General features: G+C 44.0%; 1 protein-coding gene across 5 annotated transcripts in view; it reads right to left on the bottom strand.

The window, feature by feature from the left end:
- Positions 1–311: 311 nt before the first annotated feature.
- The window catches only part of LOC141121699 (uncharacterized), a 33,594-nt gene continuing 18,929 nt past the window's right edge, over positions 312–14,976 (bottom strand). For 3 of the 5 annotated variants that reach the window (XM_073611408.1, XM_073611410.1, XM_073611412.1), the window contains one exon: positions 312–2,804. In XM_073611408.1, the coding sequence (XP_073467509.1) occupies positions 1,502–2,464 (963 nt within the window). In that variant the 5' untranslated portion in view covers positions 2,465–2,804 and the 3' untranslated portion in view covers positions 312–1,501. Of the gene's footprint in view, positions 2,805–14,194; positions 14,262–14,976 lie in introns of all 5 variants that reach the window. The other 2 variants (XM_073611413.1, XM_073611409.1) reach the window with 2 other exon arrangements.

Raw genomic sequence — 14,976 nt, 5'->3', positions numbered from 1 at the left:
AATAGACAATTGTTAGAAGTGACCTGCTGCTGTGCAGATATCTGGTGGGGATGGGGGAGGGGTTAGGTTTCCAGACTCGCCAAGAGAAAATAAAGTGTGGAAAAAAATGACTAATACTGTATATATAGTATATGTGTATTCTATCTCAATCACGATCCCATCGTTGTGCCAATTTGTGTCCATATCAACACAACTTAATGTTACTTCAACAATTTACACAGACATTGTGTGCATCACATTGTAGTGTCAAAAGGTGAATAAAGCTCTCCTAAAGTAAAATGCAGACATTCACTTTAAGCTAAGCGATATGATATTGTAATCCACAGATTTTATTATATTTTGCAGAAGTACAGGAGTACAAAAACTACATAATTGGGAGAAATTACAGGAAAATACTTATTTTTTTATTATGTATTCCCAATAAAGACAAAGGGAGTAAAAATACATGTACCCAGGTTTCCTACCAAATATAAGCCCTATTTGTCCCAAAAAACTGATGTATAATACATTTGGACAGACTACAAATGGTAAAGGTATAAATGTTTAGAACGGATTCATCACTAAAATTAAAAAAAACTATCTGGGACTCAAGGAGTTTAGTGAGAGAAAGGCCCGGGGACTAAAGTGGTTAATGTCAGATTGAAGCTTTTGTGTAATTATTAACTTTGCCCATAGTTACACTTTAGGGCCAACATTATACAGTAATCAAAACATCGTAATGTTTCCAGGGTCAAAAAGTGTTCTTCACAAAACAAAGTTTACCCAAAAATTTGATTTGTCCATTCAAGAGTCATTAGACTCTGAGTGGACAAATCAATCAGAGGAATTTCAGCTCCCCAGAATTTCATCAGTTTGTAAGCTCAGATCTCTTGCAGTTGTATTGTGTGATTGGACTATGGAGATGAGCAATAGCTGGACAAAGAAATAAGATAATACGGACATCCAATCTTCATCTGATGGAATCTCTTGGACTTAGACTCTTGGACAACTGGATGAAATACAAGTGGCCAGTTGGGTTCAAGGGGTACTTTCTGATGCAACAGCAGAAAACAGCAAAACAGCAGCAACTCGGTGTTGGAAGTCCTAAACCAGTTGACGGTAAATTCTCGCTGAGCAGAGACTTCTCCCTCCCTTGTCATCCATTAGAGGGCCTGGAACTTGGAAAGAAGGCATGGATCATGGTAGGGAAAGTGAAACGTAACCGGATGGTGGGCTTAGCCTGGAGCTCTCCAGAATGACTGATATACTGTAGCAATAGACAGCCGTACCCAGAAAAAGGACTCTCCCTCTGAGAATTCAGAGGCTTGGCAAGATTGCACTTGACCACTATCCTGTCTCTGGTACTGAGGCAGTTCTGTAAGGTATCAGCTCAGGATTTGGCAATCAAGGAAGCATTTGGGAATACAGATCAGTTAGTGAATCATGTAAATTCCTTACATGTTCAGCCAAGGCTTCATAAAAAAGATAAAGATGAAAATCATAAAGAAACATATTTCAGTCATTAATGATTCTCCAAAAAAATTGTCAAATTGTCTCCAGTGTGGACACTTTGGTGTGAAACGAGCTCTCTCTGGGTTGTTAAAGCTTTGTCATATTCTGAACTCTGATTTGGCCTCTTTTTAATGTGAACCCATTGGTGTGAGCCAAGATCGGTCTTCTGCTTAAATGCTTTATCACATTCAGAACACTGATACGGCCTTTCCCCAGTGTGTACCCTTTGGTGTCTGATAAGGATTGCCTTCTGTGTAAAAGCTTTGTTACATTCAGAACACTGATACGGCCTCTCCCCAGTGTGGACCCTCTCATGTTTGATAAGGTGTTCCCTGGTTGTAAAAGCTTTGTCACATTTTGAACACTGATATGGCCTTTCTCCAGTATGAATCCTCTGGTGTCTGATAAGGTGTGACTTATCTGCAAAATCTTTATTACACACAAAACACTGAAACGGCTTCTCTCTAGTGTGGACCCTCTCATGTTTGATAAGGTGTTCTCTCACTGTAAAAGCTTTGTCACATTGAGAACACTGATATGGCTTCTCTCCAGTGTGAATTCTCTGGTGTTTGTTAAGCCTGATCTTGGTTATAAAAGCTTTATCACATTCAGAACACTCATACGGCTTCTCTCCAGTGTGACTCCTCTGGTGTCTGCTAAGCTGTGACTTTGATGTGAAAGCATTGTCACATTCAGAACACTGATATGGCTTCTCTCCAGTGTGAATCCTCTGGTGTGTGATAAGATTTGCCTTCACTCTAAAATCTTTGCCACAATCTGAACACTGAAACAGCTTTGCTCCGGTATGAATGCTCATGTGTAAGTTAAGATTACTTTTCTGTGTAAACGTTTTGTCACATTCGGGACACTCAAATGGCTTCTCTCCAGTGTGAACTATCTGGTGTTTCATAAGATTTGACTTGTTTGTAAAAGATTTGTCGCACTCAGAACACTGAAATGGCTTCTCCTCCATTGTGAACCTGATGTGTGACAGACTTTCCCTTCACGGTAAAACCTTTATCACAATCCAAAAATGAAATATCTTCTGAAATAGGTTGGACTTGACTATAAAGCTGTAGTCACTTCCAGAACACTGAAGTTACTTCTCTGCTGTTGTCCTCTGAGGCTGGATCAATGTTGAAGAGTATCCAAACCATTTACAACACTGATATGTCTTGTGTCCTGTGTGAATCCTTCAGTGAACTGCAATAAACTCTTTCAGTCACTTAAGACACCCATATGGCTTGTTTCCCATGTGACTTCCTAGTATTTATGAAGACCAACATGACTGGAAACATGGTTCATTAATCCACCTGTAAAAATAAATACATAAAAGTCAGAATTCTATGTAAAGGGCTGACTAAAGTTGGTTTCTATTTCTAACATTATTAGATATATTTAATACATAGAAAGAATTTGTACAATATTATCCATGTTTGAAAAATTTCTATTTTTTTATTTAGTGAGGACACTATATTATTCCCATTGTCTGGTAAACTTGACAGTTTTTTACAATTTTTCTACAGGAGAAACTCGTTCTTTGTTCCCATTCAAAGCATTGTGCTGCATAGGAATAGATGAAGGTGATTGGGTTCAATCTGCAGGTATGTTCGGCGTCTAAAAATCCAATAATTGCAGACTTAAATGCATATTCCATTGGAGTCAACAGGAGGCGAATCTTGAAAGTCAATTCTCTCCATTTTCTAAGCTAATAGGCAACGGATTGTCAAACAAAGGGCACAGGGAGCTGGGCACTGGCAAGTGAGACATGTACCAATGCAAAAAAAAAAAAAGTTAAAAAATAATAAACACACTGCTCAACGTTGTTAAGTCTTAAAGCGAAACATTAAAAATACAAAATTCCTTTGAAGGACATGCTTGGGTGATGCCTAAAACCTACCTGTGAAAAGGCATATGGTGTAGATCAGTGGTCATCAACCTTGTCCTCAGGGCCCACTAACAGGCCAGGTTTATGTATTACCTTGGGGAGATGCAGACTAGAATACTGCAATCACTGAGCAGCAAATAGTATCACCTGTGATATATTTCAGCTATCTTGCAAACCTGGCCTGTTAGTAGGCCCTGAGGACAGGGTTAATGACCACCGGTGTAGAATGTAGAAAAGCAAAAGTGACATTAAAAAGAAAAAAAATACAAAGTGTCAGGGATTCCCCTCAACATCCATATCAGCTCCTTATCCTTGAGGAGGGTCTGGTATGAATTGTAAGAGAGACCTTCCCCCCCCTAGAAATCCATAGCAGATCCTTATCTATGCAGTTAGGCGGCCAGGAAACGGGGATCAGCAAACATTCACCCTCCATCTGAAGCATACCAGGCCACATGCCCTCAGCATGGGAAGGGTACGCTTCCAAGCCCCTTAGTAAAAGGACTATGCTCCTGTGTTGAAGGGAACAAGGTATCTTCCCCACAGGTCTGGGGGGAGGGGGATTTATCATAATCTGGAAGCCCCCTTTAAAAAAAGGGGGGCTCCCAGATATCCGGCTCCCAATACATTAATAAATAATCATCTTATCTAGCAATGTAGATCCCTCTGACACGCTGACCACTGTGACAGACCTAGCCGGGACAGAGGCTTTTGGAGAGGACTGAATGCAAGACTCTTGCCTACCGATTATGGGCCCTGGATTTTAAGGGAACAATACTCTTTGCGAGGTGAATGAGAAATCCAGTCTGATCTGTACTAATCTGACTCAATCTTGTATATATGTATATATTGTCTCATTTTGTTGTGGACTCTTTACTGTGATCGGTTAGAGTGTGGCTGTATTCCAATGTTCTATTGTGTCTGTCTGCTCTGGATATTATGGGATGTTTATCCCTATGGAGGGAGGGGGGATTCCTCCAGCAGCCCCCTGCTAAGATGGTTTACTGAGAAGTTTGAACACACCTGACCTGTGTGTCTATTGTCAATGGACAGTCTAACCCGCCCTGTTTTCCAAGGGTGGGGGGGAAAAGAATCTCTGAGTTATTTTATCTGTTGTGTCCGTGTGTGATCATAAATGAGTTTGTTGTTTGCCACTCCAAGACTGGTGTTGTCTGGTGACTGGGTGGGCTAAAGGGTCTTGGATAGTGCTGGTTCTGGACAGAGGAAGCATTTACGGTGGACAAAGACATTTTTCGTCACAACCACCAAGACTCTCTGTTCCCAAAAGATTCTCGCTGCAATTGACATTTCCCGAGCTGCCAGCTAAATATAAAAAATAAGGGGCTCCCAGGTGACGATATTGACAAAATTTTACCTTTGTCCTAGTAACCAGTGACATCATCAGTTACTAGGATGGAAGTTGTCATTTAGTGGTAGTAGGGATACTGCCACTAAATAAAGGAGTTCTGGCTGCAGCAGAGGTTTCGTGGGTGGATGAAAAAAAAAAAAAAAGAATGAACTAGCCAATAGGTCAACCATTGTAAAGAACGTGCAAATAGAAGATCAGGGTTTACAGATCTGATGACACAGAAGCCTGATGAAGGAAAGCCCAACAAGTGCTCACTACTCTAGTGGAGTGGATTTTAATGGGAAAAGGAGGCACTTTAATACACATCTCATAGGCCTACAAAACAATCTGTTTAACCTTCTTAGACCCCATCAACTCCTCTTATGCCCCGTACACACGGTCGGACTTTGTTCGAACATTCCAACAACAAAATCCTAGGATTTTTTCCAACGGATGTTGGCTCAAACTTGTTTTGCTTACACACGGTCGCACAAAGTTGTCGGAATTTCTGATCGACAACCACGCGGTCACGTACACCACGTACGACGAGACTAGAAAAGGCCGGTTCAGAACCAAGCGCGGCACCCTTTGGGCTCCTTTTGCTAATCTCGTGTTAGTAAAAGTTTGGTGAGAGACGATTCGCGCTTTTTCAGACTCGTGGCTTTCAGATCGTTTTCTGCTGTTCAGTTTGTGCTTGTGGTTTTGTATCTGCTCTTCAGTGCGTGCAGTCAGTTCGTATCGGAGTTTTCTGTGTGATCTTGCCTGCTTGTTGCTGTTTTTCAGGTCGCTCTTCACAGGCCTTGCTGTTCTTCAGTGCGTTCTGTTACTTCGTTCTGAGCAGCCGACCGTTTTCTAGCCATGTTTCGTATGCGTACTCCTGGTACAGTTCGTGCTGTGCGGGGGCTTGGTGTTGGGGTCCTGACCTTGACACAAGTCCAGTCCATGAACAGGGTGGGGAGGAGTTCATGGACCAAGAATTGGTTGCTTCAGCGTCACCAGTTCTCTCATATGCCTTTGCTCCGTGAGATCCGTGAGAATAATCCTGATGATTTCAGGAACTTTCTCAGGATGAAGGACCCCGTATTTCACCGTTTGTTAGCTTTGCTGACCCCTTATATTAGCAGGCAGGATACCTGCATGAGGCAAGCCATCACTCCGGAGCAGAGGTTGGTCGCTACCTTGCGGTATTTGGCCACAGGGAGAAGCCTGCAGGACCGCAAGTTCTCGACAGGCATCTCCCCCCAGGCTCTTCTTTGTGGACATTTACTGCTTGTGTTTGTTTTAGCTGACCCTGACAGAAATGTGTGGAGTGCAGAAAATGGCGTGATTGTGTAACCTTATACAAAGCACTGTTGGCTGTTATTTACTAAATGCAAAGACACTTTTCACTACAAGTGCACTTGCAACTGCACTGAAACTGCACTTGTAGTGCAAAGTGGATTTCCCCTATAATCCACACATTCTTGCTGAACAATCTTTTTAATACCTGCACAATCACATGTGCATTTACCAAAGGTTTTTCTGACAAACCAACATGTTTGTTGTATACCAATTTTTGTGGTGTCATTATCCAAAATCAAAATGTCCATTTTATAGAAAACAGGCATGTGTAAAACCCACAAGAAAGACACAAATCTTGATCTTACAAAGTTCACATTTGGTAGAACTGGAAGGCAATATCAGACATGAGTATTTAGGAACTGTGTTTGATATTGCATTCAGATGGGGGGAAATCACCCCTGGAAAAGCCAAATTTGGAAGATGCACACCAATTTACGAATGTCAACATGTGCTATCTGCCATCACGGGGGATCAAGGGATGTGTTTTGGGGGAGAAAGCCCTTCCGCACTGCTACTTTATAATTGAGGAAGGGGTTGCACCCCCAAAACGCGTCCATTGATCTCCCGTGATGGCAGATAGCACATGTTGGCACACTGTGTGCATCCTCCAAATTTGGCTTTGGGAAAAATCACAAAAACATTTAGCACATTGTAGCACACAAAAGAAGAAAGTGATTTGGAGGGGTTTTAAACTCGCCCCAAAACATCAATGATGTTTTTATATTTTGGAATAACATCATTGATGTTTTGCTTGATGTTTTCCAATTGTAAATTACACCCCATGATCTCCCCGATCAGGATCTGGGCACTTTCGGATGTGAAAGGATCTGGATCCACAACCTCACGATCACCTAAAAAGAGAGGAAACCCAAAATAAATTAGGTCTAAAAAATATGCCGCCGTCCATCTCTTATCTGAGCCTGTGGTCGCAGACACTCACCTGTTGTGGTAACTACTTCCACCATGTCTTCCTCCTCCTGCTCATCTTGTGTTGGGGGGATTTCCCCTTCTTCCAGAGGGGGGGGGGGCTCTGGTCTCCTCGGATGAGGGGTGTCCTCCGAGTCTTTTCTCCCCTATGTAAAACAAAAATGGTATAATTAGCACACAGATATTTGATGGCAGAACTATATAAAGATGAAACATTGCTTGGAAGTGGGGTACAATTGTCTATTTTAGCCGAGTTCCAAGATGTAGCTTTTTTAGTGCCCTTTGTCAAGCTGCAATACTTTACCTGTTTGGTAAAAGCTTCACAGATGTAGCCCCCCCTATAGTATACACTGGGGCACCTGTGTGGCCCCCCTAATAAAAATGGTGTTCTTGTGTCCCACACTAGTGCTCCAGTGTCCAGATGTGAAAACAGCTGCTCAGTGTCCTCTCCTTACACACAATCTAGTTTGCATTTCATTCTAGTAACAAAGCCATCTACACAACCCAATTCTTTGAAGACAAGTATAGGGCGTCAAAATGGTGGCCAAATGCATATGGCCTAAACAATGGTATTTTATCGTCCGAAATAAAAATGTGTGATCCGAACGAATAATGTGCCCATGAACATGAAAGTTGCCATTTTAAACTGTACAACAGTTCCTAAAAGCACATGGAGCAGCACGAACGTAATAAACATAAAGAATAGGAACACAGCACAACTACTTACTTTTTTGCAGCAATCTCCGGATCTTTCTGTACTGCTCGTGTTCTCGTGATTTCAGGTCCGACCACCGCTTCCTGAGCTGATCTTTCGATCGTCGTTCCCCGAATTTCCGGTGCAGACTCCTGACCACTTTCGCCATGATCTTGGCCTTTCTGACATTGGGGTTGGGGTAAGGCCCATACTTTCCATCATAGTCGGCCTTCTTCAGGATGTCCACCATCTCCAATATCTCCCCAAAGGACATATTTGAGTCCTTTAATCTCCTTCTGGATTGGGACGTTTCAGGCTCCAGCCTTTCCTCCTCCTCCTCCTCGTTGCTACAATTAGCACGATCCTGCTGTCTATCCGCCATGTGCTCTTCCCCCACTGCGCCCAACAAAAAGGGGCGGGGAATAGACTAGAAAGAACGTCAGGGGCGGGCGGAGTTATACGCATGCGCAGTGTGTATAAATCGTAACGCGCGCGTCTTACGTACGATCTGTGAGCGGAGGAAGGAGCACCGGAGACGCCGATCGTGCTAACGAAGGTAGGATCTAAACTTGGGCCTATACTGCTTCGAAATGGAAGCCTATATTGTAACAAGATTAGGGGAGTTTGGCCTGACATTAGGGTTTGTCTTGTGTTGTGTCTTGCAGAGAAAATGGATGGGTTCAACGACCACAATTTCCTGCCCCTGTTCATAGACAAGTACAGGGAGCTGCCCTGTCTGTGGCAAGTGAGACACCCCCACTATAATCACAAACAGAAGAGGCAGGCAGCGCTGGAGAAACTGCTGGAGTTGGTGAAGCCAGTGGTCCCCACAGCAACCATCCCTTATTTGAAAGCTAAAATTGGTGGCCTGAGGAGCACTTATCTTAGGGAGCGCAAGAAGGTCACAGATTCCCAGAGGTCCGGAGCTGCAGCAGATGACGTTTATGTCCCCAGGCTGTGGTACTATGAGAGACTGCGATTTCTGTCAGACCACACTGAAGTCAGGGAATCCCTCTCCACTCTTCCTTCCACTCTTCCTTCCACCCCAGCTGAGGCTTCCGATGTCCAACCTGGGCCTTCCAGCCAGGAAGAAATGGAGGAGCCCAGCTGGAGTCAGGTATAGCATTCTTCTACAGATTTCTAGTCAATAAATAAATGATGTTTACTAGATGTTATTATTGATCACTAATTGCTGATTAAAAAAAGTGTTTTACATATCAATAGACAGTAGTGGGCACCCAAAATTGGGAAAAGAATGAAAACTGCTGGGCTCAGAAGGATAGTCTGTTATATTTGTTAATATTCAATTTGCAGCAGTCAGGAGGTGAAAATTGTGTGTGATTGATGTAAACAATACTAAAACTATGTCCCTTTTTCATACACAGGAAGACCTCAGCCAGGAGGAGGCTCTGGAATGTGGCAGTCAGGAGGAGGCGGGGATTATTAGTGTCAGCCAGGAGGAGGCGGGGATTAGTGGCAGCCAGGAGGAGGCGGGGCTAAGTGGCAGCCAAGAGAAGCCTGACAAGTCGCAGCCTGACTGAGTCTCAGGTCCCTCCCCTCCGCCTGCCACATAAACGAGCCAGGAAGGCCACTCCGAGTCCCCTGCAGGATTCAGTGTACAGGCTGATCCAGGAGGCTTCGGCGTCCCTCCGAGCCTTCCCCAGTCCTGAAGAGGCCTTTGCCTGCATGGCTGCCACAAAATTGCAGGGCATGCAGGAGGGTCAACGCAAGATCTCTGAGGACCTGATTTATAAAGTCCTACGTAAGGGGGAGAGTGGGGAACTGACACACAAGACGGATGTCATTGAGAGGGACGATCCTCCTCCTCCTGCTGCCACAACTCCACCACCACAGCCAAAGCCTGGAAGGAAGCGTGGAAAGAAGACCAAAGAGTGATGACCCTGGGTTCAGTCTGGTCTGACAGAAGATGCAGTCTCTCGTATGACCACAGCCTGGGGACACAGATGACATCTGCTGCTTTCCGGATCTCTGGGACTTCTGGACCAGACTGCCCTCCCTTAGATATGGACTCCTCAGGCCACCAATTTTGCTTTTAAATAGTTGATGTCTGCCCCAGGGGTCCAAGGCTTCACCCACTTCTGCAGTTTCTCCAGCGTTGCCTCCCTCTTTGTTTAGTTGTGAGCCCCTAATAAAATTTTTTTGGGTAAATTCTACTCTCCTGTGTGTGTTTTCATCCAAAAAGGACAGTTTGTTGGTGACGATTCAGGTACATTTCTAAAAAGTACAATGTGAAATTAACAAGGGACAACAACACCAAACAATCTCCTACAGATTAAATAGAACAACATATTAGTGGTGTTGTGGGAACTTGTCACCAAAAACACAAACATTTTCGGGAATACAAATCAAAATCACCAAAAAAATAAAAAAATAAAAAAGAGAAACACAAAAAAAGATTCTACATTAAAGTCCAAAAAAAAAAAAAAAAAATTTTGTTGTCAGATGTGAGAAATCAAAATATATTGAGGGAATCCCGATAAATAGTAACAAAATAAGTTTGTGAGAAGTGTGTGTGAATATGAGCATCAAAACGACTTAATTCTTGTCACATTATAAAGAAGAAGAGAGTGCGCTGTATTAAACCATTTTGAACATTGCAGCGTGACGAAAGTGCTGTATCCATTCCGAACGCTACGTTTACCAGAACGAGCTGTCCCGTGTCGGAATTTCTTCTGAGCATGCGTGGCACTTTGTGCGTCGGAACAGGCCACACACGGTTGGAATTGACGCGATCGGATTTTGTTGTCGGAAAATTTTATCTCCTGCTCTCCAACTTTGTGTGTCGGAAAATCCGATGGAAAATGTCCGATGGCGCCCACACACGGTCGGAATTTCTGACAACACGCTCCGATCGGACATTGTCCATCGGAAAATCCGACCGTGTGTACGGGGCATTAGTATGATGGATAACCACAACATCCATGGAGGATGTGGACACAACTGAAATCTGGAAGGAGTGGGGGGGGGGGGGCACAGCACTCTCCAACACCTCCCCCTAGATCCATCCATGTCCATGCCACTTTTCCAGTTTTATGCAGAGGAATAGCACAGTCCCTGTACATGTTTACTGTTCAGGTGTGGGCTTGCGTAGTAGGCACGACCACATCTCCCAATAGAGGAGGGACAGCAAGAAGGGGTATATTGCTGAAGTTGTAATCACCCCCTCCTATAAACTTTCAAACAGCAAATGGACCATTAATGGGACCTACATGAGAGATTAGGTGTTCCTAATGGAAAATCAAAAAGGAGGGAGAAAAACAGCCGATTCATGATTATAGTAAGTTGTGTTAATTATTTTGCTTGCCCCATACTTTGCCTTTTAGGCAAAAAGCAGAGACCAGTTTGGGTAAAAAAGGAGATCCTTGGTCTCAAAAACAACCTTGTGACCTTTTAATCAAAGTGATGGCCATATGTAAGGTCACCCTAATGGAATATCAATTTCATATGTACAGTCACCAGCCACTTTATTAAGTTCACCATGCTAGTACCAGGATGGACCCCCCTTTTGCCTTCAGAACTGCCTTAATTCTTCGTGGCATTGAAACATTCCTCAGAGATTTTGGTCCATATTGACATGATAGCATCACGCAGTTGGTGCAGATTTGTCAGATGCACATCCATGATGGGAATCTCCCATTCCACCACATCCCAAAAGGTGCTCTATTGGATTGAGATCTGGGGACTTTGGAGTACAGTGACCTCATTGTCATGCTCAAGAAACCAGATCTGAGCTTTGTGACATGGTGCATTATCCTGCTGGAAGTAGCCATCAGAAGATGGGTACACTAGCCATAAAGGGATGGACATGGTCAGCAACAATACTCAGGTAGGCTGTGGTGTTTCAATGATGGTCAATTGGTACTAAGGGACCCAAACTGTGCCAAGAATATATATCGCCCACACCATTACACCACCACCAGCTCTGCCCCCTACCTCAAAGCACCTTATCCCCATGTTGATGGGGACAAGGGCATCTTTCCGACAACCCTGGGCGGTGGCTGTGGGGGTCTGCGGGGGGGGGGGTTTATCTGAATTTGGAAGCCCCCAGATCCCAACCCCCCCATGTGAATGAGTATGGGGTACCCGCAGACCCCCACAACCACCATCCAGGAATGTGGGAAAGAGGCCCTTGTCCCCATCAACATGAGGACAAGGCGCTTTGGGTTGGGGGGGCAGAGCTTGGATAAAGGTCTGGTATGGATTTTGGGGGGAACCCAAGCCATTTTTGATTTAATGTTGGCATGGGGTTCCCCTTGAAACCCATACCAAACTCAAAAGGGGCTAGTATGAATTGGGGGGGACCCACCACGCAGTTTTTTCTCACTTTTTTTTTATTGCCGGCAATGCTTTTTCTATTTTTTTCAGCTGTCAGCAGGGAAGCCCATTGACAGCTGATGACTCATTGGTTGTTAAGAACGCCACGGCTGTCTTCCTGGTCTCGCTCCTTAACAACCAGCTATTCTTTGCACCCCAAAGGCGCTGCAACCGCTCCTGTGGAGTGAGACATGTCTGGCCAAATTGCATAGGTTCTTCAGATGCTGGCATAGTTGCAGAGATGGGTTGTTCGGGAGCTTTCTGGAAAACAGGGGCTAAGCCACCCACTGGGGGGGTGATGAGCTCCTGGAAGCAGACATGTTCAGGGCGATCAAATCATCCAAGGTGGTGGGTATGGTTCCGCCAGCTGGTTCATCCTTAATATGATCCGCTAGACCATGACAAAATGTTGCGTTAAGGGCCTCATTATTCCATGCGAGTTCCAAAGCCAAGGTGCGAAACTGAACTGCATATTGACCAAACAGTCATGTTCCCTTGACAAAGCTGAAGGAGAGCTCCAGCAATGGATGAGGCCATACCAGGTACATCAAAGATTTTGCAGAAAGCTTGCTGGAAACCGTAGGGTTTTGACACTCCCACAGTGGTGAGGCCTAAGCCAGAGCATCTCCAGAAAGATGTGATATCACCACCTTGGACCGACCAGTAAAGAAAATGGTGGCCCATGAGCACAAAGTGAATTGAGCACCGATTGATGAAGCCTTGACAAACATTAGGATCACCAAAAAAGTGAGGCAGTGAAGGCAGGTAAAGTTTCGAAGGACTGCCCTCCACTGGGGGGACAGCGGGAGCCGGAGCAGCAGGAAACAGAACAGGAGCTGGAACAGAGGGCGAGGAAGTGGACACAACCTGCAGCTAATCCAAATGGGAGGAAGGTTCCTGCAGACACTGGTCTTGATAGGCCTGCTGGACATCAACTCTGCACCAAACACCGAAGTTGTTCCAGAAGAGGCTGCTGTGTCTTTGAGGAGCTCATGGCGTGAGAAAACTGTCAAAAGTCTGTGGTAGTGAGCCCTTGTAGATCAACGACTCGGGCGTTCCCCAGGGCATGGAGACTAAGCCCCAGCCTGCTTTTTCACCAGAGCCCCTGATGGGGAGGATGGACTTGGAGCAAACTGTGAAGTTGCTCAGGTAATGTGGGCTACACTGAGCATGTCTTATATAGGCAAGAAAACTAGGAGACGAGCCAGGGAGTGATGGAAAGGGAGGAAATAAAAGCCCACAAAATAGCATGCGATGTCCATAGGTGAGCACAGCCAAACCACACATGTGAAAGAAAAAGGGTAGAAAAAGCACTGCAGACGGTAATACACAGGCAGGAAACTGCAGGGTAACTTGTGACAATGCCATTTGTTTGACTATTCCTTGCCTATTAGCCAGAACTGAGTATTATCATTCAGCTCTCAGACTTTACTCAATGGAATTCAAATTTGGCACCCAAACTTTACTCATGATCTGCGGGCCTGCCCTGAACACAGGTGTGTTTGCCTAATCACATATTATAAGAGATAACAGCCACAAATGCTTTAAAGTGGCCGGACAGAATGTAAGCAGCTTGGTGAAACCACAATTTAAGAGAAAGATATGATGCAGGTTTAATCAAATCTTTATCTGAGAGACAATAGCCAGGAATTGTTTAGCATAGCTGGCAGTATACAAGCAGCTTTTTTTTGGGGGGGAGGGTGAGATGAGGCAGGTTTTAGAACAAACAATACATAATAAAAAAACAAAAAGTGACCCTGAACTCCCCTAATATAACAGAGACATACCTCCATCCCTGGACAATATATACAAATAAAAGAAACGGACATGGGACTTTAAATGAGGTCTGTCTCTGTAATAAGGAATAATGTAGCTAAATATATTGTTACATAAATAAACACTTTTGGTAATAACCAATCCCCTGTGGGTAGTTCCTATCATGGATATCCCAAACAAATATTACGTGTGTACAATATAGGCACGATATAACCATATTCAATGCGCAATAGTCACATATTTATTCAAGTATAAACAAAGGAACATGATTGGTATTAAAAACAATAGTGAATAAAAAATCTGATACATAGTTATAATAATCATAAACAATACATGATAGAGTATAAAGTTAAACAGAGTATACTGAAATGAATTCATCATAATATAAGCCATAAACCTGGCATCCTTGAGTATGGACTCAACGCGTTTCATGGCGTTTAAAGCCAATCGTCAGGAGTAGGATGCTATAAAGATGAACAAAATAAGGAAAAAATAAGTAAATGGACCTAGGTACAATGTACAGATACCTACAACTCTATTGAGGGGGTAAATTATTGATGGTACTTAACCTGTAGTGTATCTCCAAAAACACATGAGCCTGCAGTAGCTAAACATAGCCAAGAGTAGTATGTCTCCTCCGGGGTTGAGGCGGGAGAACCCAGACCAATGACAGTCCCTCACCGCAATGCCCGATGGGTCGGGCACAACGAGTGGGGGATCACGAGGCCAAACAACCGGGGGCAGGGGCGGACGACCACCAAACAGAAAGCAGAGTAAAGGTCTAAAAGCCCAAGGTGTGTTGATATGCCTGAGTAATGGGTCCATCCGAGGAAGGAATGTCCATATGGTGACCCTACAAAATATATATAGCAAGCACACTAAGTATAAGATAATATATTGGGTATATATGAATAGAAATTGCTAAGAAAAGGTATAAATGAATAAGTGTATGAAGGTAAGTAATTGTATGTGTTGGTATGTAAAGGTATAATGTATCAATAAGTGTATGTAAAGAAATATATGTGTATGGATCTATGGTCCTAGGGAAAAACCCTGTTTACCTGGAGATCTGGTAAGGTTGAGTATAACTCGTCCCAAATGGAGAGAGCAAACTGAAGGCAGCCATCGGCTCCCTCACGGCTGAAGTACCCGTGCAAAGGGGGTGGGACCCCGCCAACG

The sequence above is a fragment of the Aquarana catesbeiana genome, unplaced genomic scaffold, assembly GCF_042186555.1.
Source record: "Aquarana catesbeiana isolate 2022-GZ unplaced genomic scaffold, ASM4218655v1 unanchor228, whole genome shotgun sequence".
NCBI classification, from domain to species: domain Eukaryota; kingdom Metazoa; phylum Chordata; class Amphibia; order Anura; family Ranidae; genus Aquarana; species Aquarana catesbeiana.
The sequence above is the reverse complement of the archived record's forward strand: the minus strand, read 5'-3'. Positions and strand labels throughout refer to the sequence as shown.